Here is a 20,361-nt window from a genome sequence, read left to right on the forward strand (position 1 = left end):
GAGCGAGAGTCACAGAGAGAGCGAGAGAGTGGAGGTCACACACATTCCAGTTCCAAAGAGGCGGCCAGACTCCTCAGACAATTAAAACAAGATGACCCCGACCCTCCAAAAACATCACTCTCCTCCAACGGCCCTGTCTGCTGGACCACTGAAGGCTTCACCTCCCTCCCTCACTCACACTGATACTCCCTAAAATGTCACTACATGAGACTTTACTGTATGACAAGGGGGAAAACACACAAGTACAGACTCAAACACACATACAGAGACAGGCTTGTGAGGGATTACTGCATTAGTGATCCTCTCACACTTGTGCCCCCCAATCAGGGAGAGTCTCAGCTTCACAGACCAGCTGCAGACTCTCTACCTTCTGCTGCTGCTCTCTCTCTCTGTTCTCTGCAATTCAACCCCCCTCAGTAATGCCGTGCTGTCATCACTGAGGCTGGGATTTAAATCAATATTTTCCTGGTACCATCTAAATGTTTCCGTGGCATGAGTACTAAGAACTGCAAAAAGATGGCATCAGTTTTTTAGCTCATCATCTTAGTCACTTCTGATAAAACTTGACTAATAAAAGATCTGTGTTATTAAGATCACGGTATCGCAAGACCAAAAATGTTCTGATACTGTCGAGGACCTGTGACAGAATGAAACGATATGTCTTTAGACCAAAGTGTAGTTTTGTTTCAGCCGTATAGTATTGGAGTGGAGGGAAGTGGAAACAACAGAGACCAATGTCCCATGCATTACCATCATCCTCTGCTCTCTGCTTGCTTTCTAAGTGCAAAAATGGCAGACACAGAGGGACAACAGAGGTACGATGTTGAAATTGTTGATGCTCCATCTGATTTTAAATCCAGAGTTGCATTGTGGGTGCTGTAGGAATAAGATTTTTAAAAAAGGTAGAGATGGATGTCACAAATAAGTTATTATGTTGTGTCAATACTGATAGTTGTTGTGTTAATATTCTAAGAATAATTTGGGAGGTCTAGGGACTCCCCTCTACCTGAAATTCTCCTCCCCATCGTCTCCCCCAGCTGTTACCCTCCTCCACCTCCTGCTCCGACCTGTTAAACCCCCAGCAGGACACCGACCCTCCCCACCAGCTACCCCCCTCTGGAGCCATCAACCCATCCATTTCCCCTGCTCCTTCACCCTCTCTCCTCCTCTCTCCTCCCTCTGTCCAGGTGGGAGGTATGACTCTCTCCTGCTGTGTGTGTGTATGTGTGTATGGGATTTCACCTCTTCACACAAACCTGTCACCAACCGAACCCGTCAAACACAGCAGGACGACACAGAGGCTGCACTTGAAGAGAGTCCCCTGCCCTGCGTCAACTCAAGACAACTGAAGAAAGCTACAGAGGATCTTAAAGGTCGCTTCAGTGAAGAACGTTTACGACAATGAACTTCAAGGGTTTTATTTTTCATTGTGGACTTGGTATGAAAACAAGTACTAACTATCATGTTGAAACTTTAATGCAAGACTCTGAAGAAATTATACCAAACATTTATTGACAATCATGTTCTACTTTTAATTTCAATTCAGGCAATTTAAGACTGAATGTACTCTGATTACATTATTATTTAGTGTGTCTCAATATAACAGTTTACGCACATATAAAGAGAAGGTTTAGCTATTATTGTTTCATTTGTGAATGTTAAAATAACATGCTTATATGTGTTACATTGGTAACAACTTTGTATGCGGCTAGAATTTAGATTTTGAGGACTTTTATGATGATTTTGAGAACCAGCATTGATCTAAAAAGTTCAGAATCAAATATCATCAGCATAAAGAATACATTTTTCAATTATAGTTATTTGTGATGACTAAAACCCCTTGCAGGGGGTAGGTGTCTGTCCAATTGATAAACATCATGATAATGAAACAGCTGTATTTTTACATTTTAATGTATCATTCGTGAGTGATACATTTGAGCGTGAACATCAAGCAGGGAAGATTTGTCTGTCAGAAAACACAGCTTTCACATGCCCAGTGCAAAATCAGCAAAGAGATAAGAAAACTGAAAGTTTCTCACACAAGCTTTAAATTGAGGTCTAAACTGGAGCACATATTTCTAAAGAGCTGTGATTGGATTTCACTCCCTGGTACCTTCTCAGATTTTAAAAATAAACAACAAACCACACTGAAAATAAGTAATTGTGAAATTGAGGCATGGCATGTATTATATGTTCTCTTTGACGGGAAACCGGGTTTATGGTAACAAGAGAATCCAGTTATTGCCTTCAGCTTCATCTCTTAAAAAAACTATGCATACTTTTGAGTCATTTCTCCTTCTTTTTCTTATTGTATGGTTTTATCTTTGTACTGTTGTGGTCTGGAGGGGAAATTAGGGTTGATTTTAGAGAATAGCAGAGGTTTTTTTTCAATGTATAACTCAGTAAACGTTTGAAATTTAAAAGATTTGCCAGACTGGGGTTTCTTCTTTTAGAAACAATATGCAGATTTGTACAACAAAGTGCATCCACACTCTCTTTCTAAATGTCTCTTTGTCTTGCTAACTGTCCGTGTTTTTATGTGTTTCATTGCTTTCTACACGACTCCAGGGTGCAAACTATCCTGCAGGCTTCACGTGAAAGCTGAGGACTCTGGTTACACAAGCGGTGAGGAGAGAAAAACAGATCAGGAGCAGAAGAAGGAGGAGAGCATCTGCTTTCATCCTCAGCACAGCAGGGGAGACTAAGGCCTGTCAGTCTGAGAGAGACAGCCAGCTGCTGCAGCACGCACACACACTATAAAACTCCCGATTCAAACTAGGGGAAATACTGAATAATCTGGACTTCCATAAAAGCTCAGAGGCACGATCCTTTCCCTTGTTTTCACTGCTATAAAAATCTAATCCGAATATTAAGGTCATAAAAAATACAGGGAAACTCTGCAAAGTAAAGGCCCTAATGTGTCCAGAAAGTACTTTCCAGCATGAAGGACTTTCAACTTTCCTTCACTCCTTTAAAAAAAAAAAAAGGGCCATACTGAAAGACAGTCCTCATACCAGAGCCATCAGAGCCATCCAGCTGGACAGGCCATCTCCAGTTTGAGAAGAAGACACGGACCACTTTCTGCCTCCTTTAGGCAGAGAAAAAGTGGTTGGCATGCTGGCTTTGGATTTATGAAGAAGATTTGGTTCCAACAATTCAGAAATGATTTGCACTCACAATCAATACCGCAATAAAACCTGATTACATCTGACAGAAATTTGCATCCCAACGTCCAAAAGTTGTCTTTAAACTCAAGGCGGAGGATGACTTTGGTTGCAGTGTTTTTGTGGGTTCTTGACTTCCAACGTTTTATTGAGTGAAGCAGCCTTGAAACAGGAAAGTAAAGTCATTATTTGTGTCGGATATAATCATCTTCATCGCATGTTTCTGCAGAAAAAGGGGATAATGAGTGCTAGTCTCTTCATTTTTCAGGGATGGAAAGCCCAAAGGATGATCAAGCCAACATTACGACTGGCTTTAGGTAGACACAGGTTACAATCAATCACAGATACTGCATCTAACAATGACAATGAGGGCTGCACTGCACATCTTATAAAGCTCACGGTCCATTTAGCTGCTTTTAGTCATGTCAGGCAATCCTCCTGGTTGTTGTGACCATTTGGATGAAATCTTGATATATCTCAGAGCTTGTCATTCTTGTTGTCTGTTAAGTTAAAAATAAAGGGCGATATCCAACTTCAAAAAAGATTTGCTCATTAAAGGCTGCAATCTGAACTCTTTATCCCCAAATGTTATTAACGCACAACACAGGGTTGCTGCACAAACCCAAAATCTTAAGACATTTTAAAACCTTTTAAAGACCAAATCAAGGGAAAAGCAAACATGTGTGGCATAATTAGCTTTATATCACAAGCTTAAAAGCTGTGTGACATTTCTTGCAAATCACAATTTTATGAGTATTGTACTGTATCGTAATAAGTACTCCAAGTTTAACACACTGTACCTGTAATTATGAATAAATGAGTTTAGACTCTTAAATTATTCTACAACGGGATGAAAATAAGACTAAAGTGAACAAAATAAACAGCAGTTGAACCAGAAAACGTCAACAAATCCGAGCTAATCACAAGTTGTCGTCCACTAGAATAATAAGGATTAAGGCTGATTGTGGCTTGCTGTGCATAGAGAAATCAAATTCTGACTCAGCTTGTTTTGGAGTTGCACATCCCTCATTTGATAGTAGAGATCATGTCAATTTAAACTTTGATTACAGAGGGTTCCAAGTAAAGTACAAAGACAACTCCAGCCTCCAATAACCCTTCAGTCATTCTCTTTAGCTGCTGTAATCCAGCCAGTCACAGCTTCAATCCAGATCTTTCAGCCAATTACGCTGAGCTGTGCTGCCAAACGCTGACTCTGACTAAAACAGAGGGGTAAAGGAGGAAAATGGACAGATCAGGGAAGAATAATGACATACTCTGAAAAGCCTTGAACTTCATCCCAAACATGAGGACACTTCTTGGGACAGATCTATCTAATAAAAATGCTCCTGCACCGATCAGAAAACTCTTGAAGAAACACATGCATAATCTATAACCCCACGTAGCCCCTTCACAAAAAAAGCCCAGGATCTGCAGACATAAATGCATCTCTTATGTGTTCCCCCATTGTTAGAGCCATTGTGGGTCTCTTACACAATCGTTTTTCCATTCGTCCTCAGTCTGCTCTAAATCATCAGTGCTGTTAAAATCCTCAGTATCACTGTGACTCCCCCTGACCCTCTCTCCGTCCGTCCTCTGGTCCGATGCCACGGTAAATACTTACTCCATGTTTGATGATTGATTTGGACTGGGATGATGGAGCAACACTGCCTCCCTGGAGATCTATATTAAGTCTCTCACCCAATTAATCAGTCTTATCTTCATACTTCACCTCCTCTGCCCCCTTTCCTGTGTGTTTATCCGAGTGAAACTACCTTCCATCCACCATCTGTGCCCAGCTGAGTTGCAACACAAACCTCAGCCATGTTAGTGATGACTGCCTACGTTAAAATATCCAGAAATAAATGCTTCAATCAGTTACCCAAGTAAACACTGACCCCTACATCCACAGCTCATAAAATCAGTCTACTCTAGTTGTTTAAGACAGTTAGACTTTTCATTTAAAGGAGTTTGAAGATTTCCAGGCAGCTTTAGTTGAAAACTGAGATTTATAAATATGATGTTGGAGCTAAACACTGCTACCGCATAAATACAAATCCAAACAAGCAAAATACTGTAAAATCAAAGGAGAACTTGATAGAATAGAATAGAATAGAATAGAATAGAATAGAATAGAATAGAATAGAAAAAAATGGAAGTTACAAATCACCTACTAGTATTGCAATCAAACAACATTTTGAAATAGATGCAGAGTATTGAGAAGCTCACATTTTAGAGCCACCAATTCAACTCCTAGACCTCAGCCCAGATGTCTACTGTGTAAATATTCATGCTCATGAAAAATGAGCTAAAATGATGCGTGTTATATGTTTGTGTGTATTCATGTGTGTGTCTTGATGCATGAGGTTGTTGGAGGTTCTGTGAGGTTTTTATTGCTCAGAGCACAGGGGAGGTAAAACCCCAGTTTACCGACCTACTGCTGATGCCGAGGGTCAAATTTCACCTGCAATTTACACCGCTTAAACCTACCCCTGCACACACACACACATGCATGGACACACACATACACAGCTGTTGTCGTTTACTCTCTCTGCTTGTGTGGGATGACAGCCAACACGACGGTAGCTTCTGTCACCGTCCCTCTCACTGAATGATCTACACTCAGTTCAACCCCCTGCAGAGCGTGCTTACTCACACACCACACACACACACAAATCTCAAGAGACGACATTATGATTAGCCCCGGTGTGTGTTTTGGGGCTGCAGGAGTTTTTAGTCAGGAGGTCTTGGTGATGAAACCCAACTCGCTCCCTCCTCTACCTTATTAGCTCCCAGTTTAGCCGTTTACCGCTCCAGCTGTGTTTATAGAAAACCTTACAGTGCAGGCAAAGGTATTTATCAGCTCCCTGAATCACTGCTGTAAGAGTCAGGCGCACACATGGATTTATATAAGAATACAGTGCAGCAAGGGGACAGCGCCCTCTACGTCACAAAGTCTGCGAGTCTGAGATCGACTTAAGACTCTTGAAAAATCAGCTTTTGTTCGGGGTCTTTTTATGAGGCCAAAAAAGATCTAATCCAGTCCAAACCAGCATGAAGAGTCCATTCAGAGTCTTTAGTTCGGTCGAGAAGTAGGGTCGAGACTGAGGCTTGTTTCATCCCAAGGTCTCTCAGTAACGAGTTCAAAATATAGACACAACTTGTCCAGCTTACTGTACTCTGCTCTGACTCTGCCCTCTCTGTCACCTTCCAAGCCAAAAACATGTGATGAATGGCCCGGCGCTCTCATCAATCATCTGTGATTGGCCCTGATCTGCGCTGTGATTGGCTAATTAGCCTCATCTGTAACCATTACTGCACCGAGAGGCAGCTGCAGCGGTTAAAAAAAGGATAAGAAAAATAAAGGAGGTGAAAAATGACACCATCAGGGCTGTCCTGTCACCTCGCTGCCTCAACACAATGCCAGGAACCAGACAGCTACACAGGGGCAGCCACACACACACACACACACACACCTGAAGACTGCGAGGAAAGTCCTTCAAAAGACCAGTGTTTCACAGGTCATTATATTTTGAAAGAAAATATGTGAACAAGACAAGAGCAAGGAGGAGGAGTGCGTCGACTCTGTGTCAGCAGGTCAGCCGCATCTCATCTGGCAACAGTTTCAGTGAGAAAAGCAACGCCAGCTCAACTCAGGGGGAAAATAAGAGCCGCTTATGAACTGTCAGAGAGAAATATCTGGAATCTGGGTGGTAGCTGCTCACCAAACAAGAGCCGGACAGGAGGGAGCGTCACTTTGGTGGGGCACTAGTCTAGTGACGCAGCTTTTTAGGGGCACAAAAGAGCGAAAAATGTGAAAGGTTAAGAGGCTGGAGGGACGTAAAGAATGAAAAGGTGGGGAGGAAACAGACAAAAAGACAGAGAGAGCGTGAGCAGGAAGGAGCCTGAGGGAAGAGAAAAGGCCAAAACCACCTTCTGCTCCTGCTCCCTCCCAGTTGGACCTCTTCTCTGCTCAGGAAATGGCTCTCTGCAGCCAGAAGAGGAGGAGGAGAAGGGAGGTGGAGAGTGGTTTTAAACAGCTGTACCCACCGTGAGCCAGCTCAGAGTGGGGGCGCAGGAGTAAGGAGGACAAAGATGGCCGATTCAAACATCTTTATCTGGTCAGGTTGAGCCTTTTTTTGATTGATTGCTGTGGTTTACAATGTGTTCTGTATCACAGAATCCCAGTAACCATACTCAAAGAAGGAGGGAAGTCAGATTTTTCAAACACTGTCACATAAGTGAAAAAGTCCAAAGCTTATCCCCTCACAGGAAAATGAGATCAGCAGGATTTAAATGATTTTATCTGATTTTATAGTAAATTGTTCTGTTATTCCATAACACCATAATAATCATGAAGGACTCCATTGAGAGTAACAAGGCAGCTCCAGGTCTGTCTGCCCGCCTGCTACAGACACCCGATACCCGTCTGAGACGATGCCCAGCCAGCCACACGCCTTCAGACGTCGTTAGAGCAGACACACAGCACGCCCCTCCTGCCACCCGCAATCCATCCACAGCCAATTACAAGCAATTTCCCTGTCCTGGGTGGGGTGAGGAGAGGGAGACAGAGAGGGAGGAAAAGCAGTTGTCAGCCTGAAGCAGACACACATGGTTCTGTTTACAGGTTGCCAGTTGTTTGGCTTTGCCATGGTAACGTGGGGCTGACGCTGGCCGGGTGAGACAGAGGGGGGCGCGTGGTGACAGTCGTGGCCTTTGATGGTCTGCAGGGCGCGGCGGACTTTCAGCAGGAGATGGTTCATTTATGCATAATGTACAAACGTCCAACAAACACGGGTCTGTTCCCCTCCTGCCTTCATCTTCTCCCCCTCCTCCACATCGGTTCCCCTCAGCACCTCGGCTCCTGTTTGGCTTCCCCGAAATCTGCCTTTCCGAAACTGGAGACACACGGCGAGGAGGTGCCTGATTCACCAGAACTGGAATGTCGAACGTTCCCACAGGAAACCTGGAGCGTCTCAAGCCAGGGTGCCTCGGACAGGCGAGCACACACACAGTCACATCCAGATACACAGGTTGGCATGTGGAAAGAATAGATACATGACTGGTAACAAAACAGGACAAAAAGAAATCTACAAGAACAGGATGTGAAACAATCGCACTCCATTTCTTTACTACAAATGATTAGTATGTTTCGTAAAAGTCAGCAGAATAATGTCAGAAAGGGTTGCTTACTTTGTGCATCGAAAAGTATAAAACCTTTTTCTCTGTGTTGTCTTGTTTTTCTCCAAGTTTTCTGACTAATTTGCTGCTACAGTTCCCAGGAGCCTCAGCTCTCAATGCACTGACAAACTGCTTCAGCCAGATACACAGACCTGAGCTCTAGCAATTCTTTAACTCAATATAATAACAATTTAGGGGCTGTTGTGAAATATTTAAACAACTTTTCTGGAACAAAATCTCTATCAGATTTTTTTGTGTCTTGTATTTTTAAACAAATTTATTTGTCAAACAGATTTGGAGCAATTTCACAAAAAAAAAAAAATTGTTTTTACTTTATGGGAGATTATTATTTTTATCTTTATCCATAGTTTTAGACTCATGTTAGCAAAATTACACAGGCAAGCTGAGCCTAATAGACTCAGTATTTTCATTGACTTTGTCTGCAGTATTGTTGCCTCTAAAACTAACTTTTCATTCAGCACCACTTCTTTCTATCAGCTCGCATTTGATGGAAGAAGAAACCTTCTTCACTCAAACTTTATTTATTTTATCTTTTTGTGTAAGGTACTAGCGTTTTTATTTCTGCTTTTTTATTGACTGTGCAGCACTTTGGTAAACATTATTGTATGTAAAATGTGCTCTATAATTAAAGTGGATGGGGTTGGGTTGGACTACATGACAGTAGGAAAAACCATCCCATAAGCAGAAACGTATTCATATTGCGTACTTTTCCATTTAAAACCAAGTCAGACTTCCTGCCACAAGAGGCACAATGTATTCACTGCGGTTATGAGTGATCAAAACTTTCCCCATATCAGGCAGTGACTGATACTTCACTGACGCCATCAACGCCTTCGCAACTCCCGTGAACAGCGTGATCGGCTGCGTCAGTACCACCCCGCTCTGACGCAGTGACCCCACACTGCGATCTGCAGTCAAACTCAGGTTCCCCTTTGTAACCTCCTCACCCTCACTCCCATCTCAAAGAGCACCCCCCACCACCTCCGCCACCATCACCTCCTAATAACAACACGGTCCGCAGCGAGGGGTCTGCTGTCAGACATGGCAACCCGTCGAGTCTTTCATCTCGACAGCCACACACACACACACACGTTCCAACCTTGTCCTAGGAATATGTGCTTCCTCAAACACACATGAATGGAGAAAACACACACGTACAGAAACACTGACTCTGTCTGCTCCTGGAAGCTGCGACCCCACTGTTCGTTTCATCTCCCCGCTCCTTTCTCTGCTTGCTGCTGGCACCATTACGTTAACACAAACACCATATTTCTGTCATCGTCCCCAGGACGCAGCGTTCCCTTAATATCTCTCCCTTTCTTCTGCGGGCGTTCAGGGAATGGCGATGGGGGCCTGAAGGGATCTGGGACATGGGTGAGTTGTGGGAAACCAGAGTGCAGTCTGTGGCCTCACAGCATGCAGTCCTCTCCCTCCCCTCCCGCCCCCCTCCTCTCCTTCTCTATCTCTGTTTCTCTTTTGGCAGAGAATCATAGGAGGCTTCATGCAGATCGCATATTGCGGCCTCAAATGATCTGGGAAAACATGCCCCGTTAAAGCTGTGTGCACATCTGAACCCTGTTCAACTCTGGAGCAGCGCTCGAGCAGTTTGTGTCTATGTCCCGGGCTTGTGTGTGAGGTTGAGGTTGTGTGTGTGTTTTACCTCCACGTAGTCCTTGGCGTGGCCCCAGTCCCTCTTGGAGTCCAGGTTGCCCAGGCTGAAGTTCTCCAGTTGGCCTATGTGAATCTTTGCCACAGACCGGCTGATCTTACGAGTCACAAAGTTTGAACCTAAAACAAAGACAAAAAAAATCTTTGTTGGCATTCACAGAAATCAGTTTGAGTTCACAAAGGTTTAACTATGTCCAACACATACATGCAGAGAAACTGTGAGCGAATAAGTGAGATCAAGGAGCTTAATGATCCACAATAAAGCTGCGTTTCAAATGCAGGGACTTTTCCCCAGACTTCAGGAGGTTTGTTTCCACCACAGGAATCAGGGTGTAAAAACAGCCTGGTGACTTTACTTCGTCCTCCAAAAAGTTCCTACTTCAGCAACAGTACTACCTAAAACTACTGGAACTTCAAAGCTGCTGCTGAGCATGTCTGTTCGATGCAGCACCCTGAGCATTCAGCTAAACTGTCAGCTGATGCTTGCTAAGGACAACTAAATAAGTGTTGTTAATAACAGTTATGAATCAAATGTGTTAAAGGCTACATCTGAAAAACACAACCAGAAATTCAACACACCATCCCTTTCTTGCTGGAGAAATCTACTACAAATCAGGTCGGACTGACAGAAACACTGATCTAATATTTCAGTTGCCAAAAAAACATGGAATCATCTTTGGTTTCAAGTCTGAACTTCCAGACTTACTTATATAAAATCTAAAAGCCTCGCACTGAAATATCTTGAAAGAAAGACGTATTAAAGTGTGTAAATTTAGCGTGCTCCCCACTGATTCAAAAAAGCCCTTTACAATAAAAATATAAGTATAACACAAAGGCACATTATGGTTATGTTTCCATAAGTTATTATTTAATACAGGAAATGAAACGGTCAGCCTCATCATTATACACCGCTGAGCTCAGGATTTCAAAAACTTAGAGGGTGCATGGCTTTAAAAAAGAAAAGGTCTTCATCCAGACTTGAATAAAGTGGACAATGGAGATGATATGTTTCATAAGCATCTGTGTGATCTATGTAAACAGAATTGACTTTTTCACACCACAGCTAAACAGTTGGTCTAAATTTCATGCCTCTTTGGGAACAGACTACAATGGGGAACCTCTTGCTTCCTTAAAAAGAAACTCTTGGGAGTGAGAGCCTCTCAGAGTGTGTGTGGAAGTTTAAGCTGTTTCCAGAAAAACTCTGACAGCCCTCCAAACCTCTACTCCTGCTCCAGGTCCTCTATAGCCAAAGCAAAACCTCCAAACAAAAAGCCACCCTGAGTCAAATCGATTCATTACCACCTCACATTTCAGCCGCTAGATCCTTTTAGAATTCTTCTCTCTCATTTTCCTCTCTAATTCACAGTTTCAGTGTCAAACCTGGGCTGTTGGCCAAGATAAACCTGAGAGCATCGGCCTGTCAACACCAAAAAAGCAACAGGGAGGTTCCACAGACAAATGACGACCAAGCAGGACCACCCCGGCTCCACCAAAGCAGGGTCCAGTCCAGAATCACCACATCGACAGTCGAATCATCTGCCAGACCAGCATGGCCAAGACACGTGGAGGTTATAATCTGTGGCAGAACAAATGAGCTCCTAATGACTGTTTCTGAGAAGACTTAGAGAAGTTTTGGGTGTTTTGGCAGGACACTGAAGGTTGGTGTCATGTTCTTTGTTCCTCCCGCGATGGGAAAGATACCACGCAGAACCTGGGAATAAATGCACAAGACATCCAACGCAAACAGCGTAAAACTGATGGAAATCAACGCTAAATGCAAGGGTGTCCTGTCTAATAATGCCATCAACTTAGCTGAAACAACTCATTAGAGATTGAGAGGTTTAAATCTGGCGAGGGTACTCTGCCTTATGTTCACAAGCCAAAGTGGCGGATGAGTTGAAATATCATTTCAAAGGAAAGTTTGAAGATTTCATGAAAGGATTGTCTATTTTTAACTCAAACAACATCTCTGCTCTACATGAATCTCCCACAGCCTCACATGAACCCCTCGGAGACCCTTGCAGGAGCTTTCTTCTAAACTCATCCTGTCTGAGATGAATGTTGCCTTTAAGCCTCGCGCCATCCTGCCCATAACACGGCGGCTCTGTCTCCACACTGTAGCGCTGCTGCCCTGACATGGAGCAGAGCCTTCATTTAGGCACAGGAAAATCCCATGAACCCAATCATGCGAATGCACCAAATTTGTAGTAATTATTTCATATGAGCGACGGCTCTGGGCAGGTTGAGCAAAAACAGACCAGGGAGGGTTAGACACGCTTATTTGAGAAAATACAGCATTTTGTGTGTTGGTGGAAGGTCACATGATCTTTGCGTCAACGCTGCTTTGTTGCCATGTTGAGCTGGAGTTTTATGCAGGCTTAGAGCTTCCTCTGAGTCCCACTGAAAGAACTACTGACGAGAAAAATCTAAACAGCCTGATCTCCAAATCCAGGCCCTATTCAGCAGTTATTAGGAAATAGCATGTGTCTACAGAGCGTGGATAAATGGTCGATGGAAACCCCCTCCAATGTCAGACCTGTCCTGGCTTTGCATGATACCTTCATCTGGCCCCTGGGGGCCGTTCTCTAACCTGGCAGGTCATCTGTTCTGGCAGGTACCACTTCTCCTGCTGACTGTAGTCAAATGTTAACAATCAATTATTCATCTGCGACTGACACGTCTACGGTTGACAGCTTTGCTCTCATCCATATCACCTGGATGAGCTCATGAGAGATGTGTGCCCGAAAGCTACACACACATGAACACACAACATTTTCATGAGTCGCATTTAGTTCTCAAACAATTAAGCAATAAGTCAATGGACAGAAAGTGAATCGACGACTGTTTTAAAAGGGGAACTCCACAGTTTTATACATGAGTGCCAGGTAGGCAAAGACGAACCAGCCGGATAGAGTTGTTTGATAGATCAGGGAGGTACTTTCAAAAAGAAAAACAAACCTTCTGAAGTCACGGAGGTTACTTTAGAAGTAACCTGATGAGATGTTCTCAATACAGATCCAAGATTGTTGGTTTTTTTTTTAGCTTGTTATGGGTGTTGTTTTTTTTCCAACTCTGGGTAAAATGTCCATGTCTGCATGTTGCAACTGGATAATAATAGAACTGGCTCGTTTTTCAGGGCTAAGAACATCTAACATGAAATGGGAGACTTAGCCCGTAAAAGTTTCTTCTACAGAAAGTCTTTTTTTCGTGTATTTTTTCAAACGCAGGACAACATAGCGAAAAACTCTACAGAAATGTTGATATTACAACACTGGCAACAGATGCCTGCACTGCAGATTGACTCAAAACAGAGGAGGACTTAGAATAGGTGTCAGAATAGTGTCATAATACACATAAAAAACATGTAAACATGAGCTAAAGGTTTCAGAAATCAAGAGGATAGGCCTAAAGTTGGATTCAAAGCTTGACACCCTACTCTTAGGCAGCCTAAATGTTTAGTTTTTCTGGTAGATGTACATTTTTTGTACAGGTTTGTTAGGTTGGATTTATAAATCATCTGTAGTGTTGGATATGCAGGTATGAAGCATTTTTCCTATTGCTCGGTTGGTTGGAGAGGCCTTTAAATGTGAGAGCTGCAGGAGAAATCTGTTATATCTAAAAAAAAATTTGTTTGTTTTATTTAAGTTTAAGATGGAAGGTGTGGAAAACCAGCTGATTTCATTCTTGAACTCTACTGGGGGCTCAAAAATTGGGATTTCCAAGCCTCAGTTGTTTAAATTGACTGTTCTTTTTAATAACTTTATGAAAACTATTAAAATGAAATTATCTTGAAACAATCAAACAAAAACAAAAAATCGGCAAATGTATGCACATACTGTTGATGAACTTCATGTCATAAAAAATGAGTTTTTTCATTTAATTTCTTAACATTGCACTGTGTATTTTTTTTACTCATAATTATTAAGTAGAAGCTTATCAAATTTCTCATCAGGTGTTCTACTCTATGTCGTATTTAGGACCCTGTGTGGTTGATGCAATTCAACCAGAGTCCCGGTTGGTGACTCGGTGAATGAAAGGCAGGGGTTTGATTTGGTCCCTCATCCCAGTGAGAGTTAAGTTAGCAGGTTAAACGCAGGTTGTCAAAACTCGCCAGAGTGCGAGATGGCTCGTAAAAAGAGGCCGAGGGATACAGTGTAAAACAGTACACCCAATCAGTAATAAAGTCCATTATTTCCCCCAAGCACACCTGTATTCTCCTTGTAAAGCTCACACCTCTATTTGGAGTGGCTCTGCTCCCTACCCGCTCTAATTGGTGTGGTGTGGACCAGAGCGTGGGCCTAATGTACAGGCCTGCCTGGCCGTGCACAAAGCCTGCTCTGTTACTGGCCCGGGTGTTAATGTGTTTCCTTTACTGGCAGCGGCACCGCAGGACAGCCAGAAGGAGGGGGTGGAGGCAGGCGAGGGGAGCCAGGGGGAGACTAACAGGAGTTTTAGAGCCCAAACAGGGCAGCGGTGGCCGTTTAACCTCGCCCGCTGCCCGGCGGAAAGTCTAATAAAACCACGGGCCGTGAAAACTGAGCAGACAGCAAAACCTGTGCCAGAAATGGACACTCAATCTCTTTCTCTCTCTCTCCATTCTCACTTAACCATTTCTTTTCTTTTTTTCCACCATTCCTTCTCAGTATTTGGCAAGAGAAGCAACAGGAAAAACGTAACACACGGGCTTCGTTGGCACAGCTGTGCTCAAGTAGAAAAAAGGAGGCTGTGCGGAGATGTCTCCCATCCTGAGCCAGGCCATGTGGGCCCAGACAGGATGGGGACGGGAGCCGTCAACTGGGGGCTTGGGGTGAGGAGGAGTCAGGGAGGGGACCGTCGGTTTGAGGGGGTTTTGGCTTGACTGGTTCTGGTTACTCAACAATTTCTGTGCTTAAATCAGGCTGCTAAAGAAAGGGAACTTATGAAGGTTATTTTCATGCTGTGTGACGGCCCTGCCCTTACACAATCAGACCTCAGGATGTCAGAGGAACACTCCTTAATATTACTGCCTGTGAGCATATTTATGTGCATTTAATTTCTGAGAGTGAACCACAGTGTGATTTATTCAAATGACTCTTCTGTACCATTTTTTCTGAAACCGTATTGTGTGGTCGTGGCTCGGCAGAACAGCAAATTAGCTCTGGAAAATCTGAAAAGCAGAGTAAACTTGAGCCTCAAATCATGTCAAACATTCATCAAGTAGATCTAAAATGTTACATCTGCAAAGGTAGAGCATCTACTTCCTCCCTAAGCCAAGTTTCCACCTCTAGCCTTCAACCTGGAGTTTGTTTTTCATCACCATGTAAATCTGATCCAAGGCCATGTGCAGGATGCTACTAAGTTCTTCCTTTTCTAGAAAAAGTGCAGAGACTTCGTTACCCAGACTGGTACTGAGCCGCAGACCAAAAATAGAGCACCACAAGTTGAATACAAACACTCAGTTCAGGTATTTTCTCGACTTTTTGACTGTTGAGTCATTTCTGTTGTGAGCTTGTCTGAACTGGTTAGCTCTATGCTTGTTAGAAGAAAATAGTCAGGACTTTATTTTGAGTGCCAGGGCTGCACTCGAAACTCTTAGGTTACTTCAACCCAGAGTTTGAACACCTGTTTTGGAATGCAACCAGAACTGCAAATCCCATAATCCCACTCTGTCTTTGAGAAATGACCTCAGGGAGTAAAAGGCTTTGTGGTAGATTCAAAGTGAAAAATGCAACCCTTATTTTTTATCTCCAATCCTACACGTTTCTGGATTACAGTTGACCCTGTAGCCTTGTTTACATCAAAGTGAATGCACACTCATTTCAAACCCATCTCCTTTATCTGCGTTGAGTTATGAACAAAATACTTTACTTGAAGGAACACTGAGTGATTCGGCAGGAGGACTCTTCTCTGGATCCAGAGTAGGCCAAAGACCTGTCAGTGTCTGCCATCGCTGTTATTGCACAATTCACATCTCTAACTGATCTCTATGGCCTCGATGAAGGGGGAATATTTGCGTTATATCCAAGACAGGTCATGCGCTCATCTCCGCCAACACAGCGTCTATTCACACCTGACAGACTGCTGCCCTCGTTCTGGGCTGACTCAACCGACAGGGAGGGTGCAGAGAGGAAGAAATGTGGAGCGAGTGGGGATGGAAGATTGCGAAGACAAAGATGGCGAAAGTCACCATTTTTAAATTGGGTGTGATGCAACAAATTGGATGGAAAACACGGGGTGTGCAAAGGTGTGGGGAAAGAGAGGGGAGTAGATGGTACATGTTGTTCTTGAGCTCGAAGATGACAGCACCACCTCCACATTGCAGGACCGCAAGAGAAATGAGGTTAAAGTTCTGTCAAACTACAGACGTGATTGTGTCTGGCAGATTTCAACCTAATCAGATATTCGTTGAGTGACATTTTGGAGCTACACTGTCCTCCTGAAGGGCTCTGAGAGGACATCGCAAAGTCTGAGGAAGGTGTTTGGCTGACTTTAATTAGTGCCGCTCAAAGCAAGCACTCCGTCAACAAGATTCCTCGTCACCATGGGGATCTGGGACAACAAACACATATTTGCGGGCGGCAGTGGAAACGAGTAAAGGTATTGTAGAAACTTTAACGTCAAGTCTGAAGCAAAGGTAGGTTCAGGCGCGGGGAAGCACCTTTGTGGACATGTGATGGAGGGAGTAGAGGGGAGAGACGGCTCTGTCGTCAGCTCTGCTCCAAGGTGTCAGACTCTTCTCTTCACCTGGCCACAGTTCAGCTGATGTTTAGACTGCTCTCGCTCAGTCTTTTCTTATCAACACTCGACGAAGTGAAAGACTGAAAAACGAAAAATGCCTGCTCAATGTTGAAACGTCTTATGAGATGCTTCTAAATCCCCTTGATCCCTCTGACCGAGTCATTCCTAACTTTAAATTTCCTTTGAAAATAACCTCCCCAATAAATGAAAAACATATCCTCTTACAAATCTATCATGTGATCTGACCTTTTAGGCTCAACCTCAACGAAAGCAGAAAGACGAAGCCGAGGCATGTCGAGGTTCAGCAGCTGTATGTGTGAGTGTTTGAGGGGGCAGCATTGACTTTGGCAGTGCTATTCTAACTTCCCCAACGCTAGCTGGTCTCTCCTAACATAACAGTATATTATTCTATACTGCCAAGCGTGAACCACAGAGCTCTCAGGGCGGAGAGATGGATGGGACTTCCCCAAATAAACCAAAGGATAAGCCTACAACTGGAGCTGGTCAGTGGTAGCAACAGTGAATACACACACATAACACACTTCTGCTCTGATTTACTGCAGAGCCTTGGATCAACACTCAGCTAATAACCATAAATTAAACTTGGGTTTTGTCTTTTATTTTCTAAATGAGATTTGGGGGTACTTTGAGGTGCTGTGTGTTTGTTGAATGTGATGCCCAAATAAATACATGAGCTGGTTATTTGCACAGGTTTCTCTTCTGATGGTTTTTGCCAAGAAACTGTGGAGTGCAGCACTGTCTCATATGTCAAAGCAATATGGAGTCTATTTAGCACCCCTGCTAACGCTAATCCCCCTCTTCAGAGTCAGTGTGAGGGCTGTTTGTTATGGCTAACGACTAAGCTAACCAGTGCAGAGGTAGCCGCGGTGTGAACCGGCCGGCAGATGCGGGCTTCTGTTTGCTTTGCTTCACGCTGGATCTCCACCAGGATATTTCCCCTGCTGGACTTGTCCGACTTCAACCTTTGCTGCAGAACAATGGAGAGCAGAGTTTATTGGTGGAGTCGTAAGGTGTTTACGAGAACTGTAAGGGAATCCAGAAGCACATTCCTGCTGGGATTAAGTCATCCTGGGCGCTGGAAGAGACTGAGCTCCTTGTTGGATCCCACAGAGGGACAGTCAGTCAAAGAGAAACTGGAGTGTAACTTCATCATTCCTTTCCCAGAAGACGCCAGACCGCCCTCAAGTGACACACCACGCCACACCACGCTGCACCAACTGGCCGCCAGTGGGTAACTTTGGCAGACGACATTAGAGGAAGTCTCTGAGTTTGTTGTTTAAGGAAAAACTCCCTCATAAAGCCAAACATCTATTTGTTACTCAAACAGAAACTCAGAGTAGCTGGCAACCTGGGACGATGACATCACAGCTTTTCCTGTGTGTGGGACAAGGCGAGGAAGGTGGTGATGTCAGGTGATGTTCACAGTAACTGACATCATGAACTTCCTCCCTCATTAGTGAGTAATTATCCAGAAATACAAGCAGCACGTACAGGGCAGGAGGGGCAGCACACCGGTGATGAATAGCCTCTATCTGTCTGTGCCAAAACACACAGGGATCGCGGTGAGAGATGTTCAGGGTGTGGCCAGAGGACGGAGGAGTGATGAAAAGTCCTCTTGCTTTCTTTGTTTGAGATCTTTTGTCATTGTGTTTTGGTGATGTTGCTGTGTCCGTATGTTGGTGAGCAGCATGGGAATTTGTAGCCCTTTAAAGGTGTGTTATGTACACCCCTGGAACATCTCACCTTCAATGTGAATGTCATGGAGGTGTGATGGTAGGATGATCGGCAATGTAGGTATACAGAGGCGTGACAGGGGTGAGACGGGATCACTGTGAGCTGGTGGAGCAGACAGGGCGGAACAGCGTTGTGTGTGTACCTCTCGTGTTTTCGCTCTAATGCCATGTGAGATGTTACACTGTTCTAGGATCAGTATGATAGTACAAAGGGATGATGACGGCAGAGCTTGGTTACAGTTTTTGAGGTCTATTTATTTGTGTTAATGTGCTTTGGACTGTTTTGTATTTACTCAAGCCATTGTCATTTATAATTCTCATAACTGAGAGGTCTTTTATGAGCGTTTTTATATGTTTTTTGTTTCCAATAAATGTTTTTTGTTTAAAAATGTAGCTCTGCATTTTTCTTTCATTGTAGTTTTGAACAAAAGGGTGCCGCCTAGGACTGAGGAGTGATGAAAAATCTTCCTGCTTCCATAGTTTATGATCTTCTGTCATGTTTTGGTGATGTTACCTTCAAGAGCATATTAGGAACATTTAAGGGGGGAAAAAGGAGGAGAAGATTGTTGCCACAAGTTTGTGAGAAAAAAGTGCATCATGGCTAATGTTTTGACCTCATTAAGTTAAACTTTTTGATTGGATTTAGCTTTTGATTATGATCATCCATCATATATTAATCCTTAACTAACTTCTTCATTCATTTCACTTTAAGCAAACTGACCTGATGAAGTCAAGTTTCCTGTAACACCTCCTAACTTGGTGTGTGTGTGGCATCCCTCGTTTACTGTGGCTTAGCCAGAGTGAAGTGTCCAAAGTGAAGCAACGCGATCTCTATAAACTCTATTTTCAAAGTCTGTTTCTCACGACTAGGTTTCTTTTTTCACACAAAATTACTCCTCTCCCCTGGCTCTGTTTTTATTGTTTCCTGTTGAACAATGCTGCGACACAGCACAACACTTGTTTAATAATTTAAGTTAAAATGAACATAAATCATCAGACTACACTTCCACTTTTTCGCTGTGAAGGTTTTACATGTTTAATAGACTGAATTCATATGCAAAGATCAACAGCTCTTATGAAATTCAATGGAAGCAACATAAAGAGGGTTGTTCAGTATGTGAAATATTTGTAGGCATATTCCAGTTTCAACTGAAAGAAAATTAATCCCCAACTATTTGGATAATGGGTTCATAGTTTCAACCCTTTTTCAAGCATAAAGAGATCAATCGGTTCAGGTTTGCTGTTTTCTTTGACTCTCTGACAATAAATGATGCTCTGGAGGGTTTGGAAGACGTCACTTTGAGATCAGAGATTTATTTAAAGGCTTTAAACGATTAATAAACTAAAGGATAATCCATTCAGCTCATAAATAATTGGCAGATTAATCCATAATGAAAGGTAGTTGTAGCCTTTGTCCTAACAGTCCTTTCTCTCTCCATTATCTCACAGCACAACCTTACGCATCAACACTGAAAACATGTGCCATGGGGATGCTTTTGTGGCTCAAAGCACCCACTCCTCCCCTCTAAAGCTGGTGGGTGATGGAGTACACAGCCTAACGCCCCCTCAGAGCAGCAGCAGCAGGGTCGCGGTAGGCCCCGGGGGCCTGGGTAAACACTGTCCGGTCCAGCCAACACAAGCGCCACACTGGGCCGTGCAAGGCGGCCGCGGGACATCTGGCCACATCACAGCGAAGCGTTCCTGCTTTATGAGCAACAACAGCCGTAACTCTGAGAATAGAAGTGGCAGGAGAGAACCCGATGGCCTTCTGGAGAAATGCTGACTGTGGAGAAAGAGTGAAGTAAAAGAGAGGAAGAAAGAGGAAGAGTGTGTGTGGTAAGAATGGAAAGATAGAGGCA

General features: G+C 43.6%; 1 protein-coding gene across 1 annotated transcript in view; it reads right to left on the reverse strand.

Moving 5' to 3' along the window:
* Window positions 1-20,361, reverse strand: part of gmds (GDP-mannose 4,6-dehydratase) — a 172,450-nt gene that overhangs the window by 92,468 nt on the left and 59,621 nt on the right. The window contains exon 7 of the mRNA XM_034676651.1: window positions 10,024-10,151. Within this exon, the coding sequence (XP_034532542.1) occupies window positions 10,024-10,151 (128 nt within the window). The remainder of the gene's footprint in view (window positions 1-10,023; window positions 10,152-20,361) is intronic.

The sequence above is a fragment of the Notolabrus celidotus genome, chromosome 2 (assembly GCF_009762535.1).
Source record: "Notolabrus celidotus isolate fNotCel1 chromosome 2, fNotCel1.pri, whole genome shotgun sequence".
NCBI classification, from domain to species: Eukaryota; Metazoa; Chordata; class Actinopteri; order Labriformes; family Labridae; genus Notolabrus; species Notolabrus celidotus.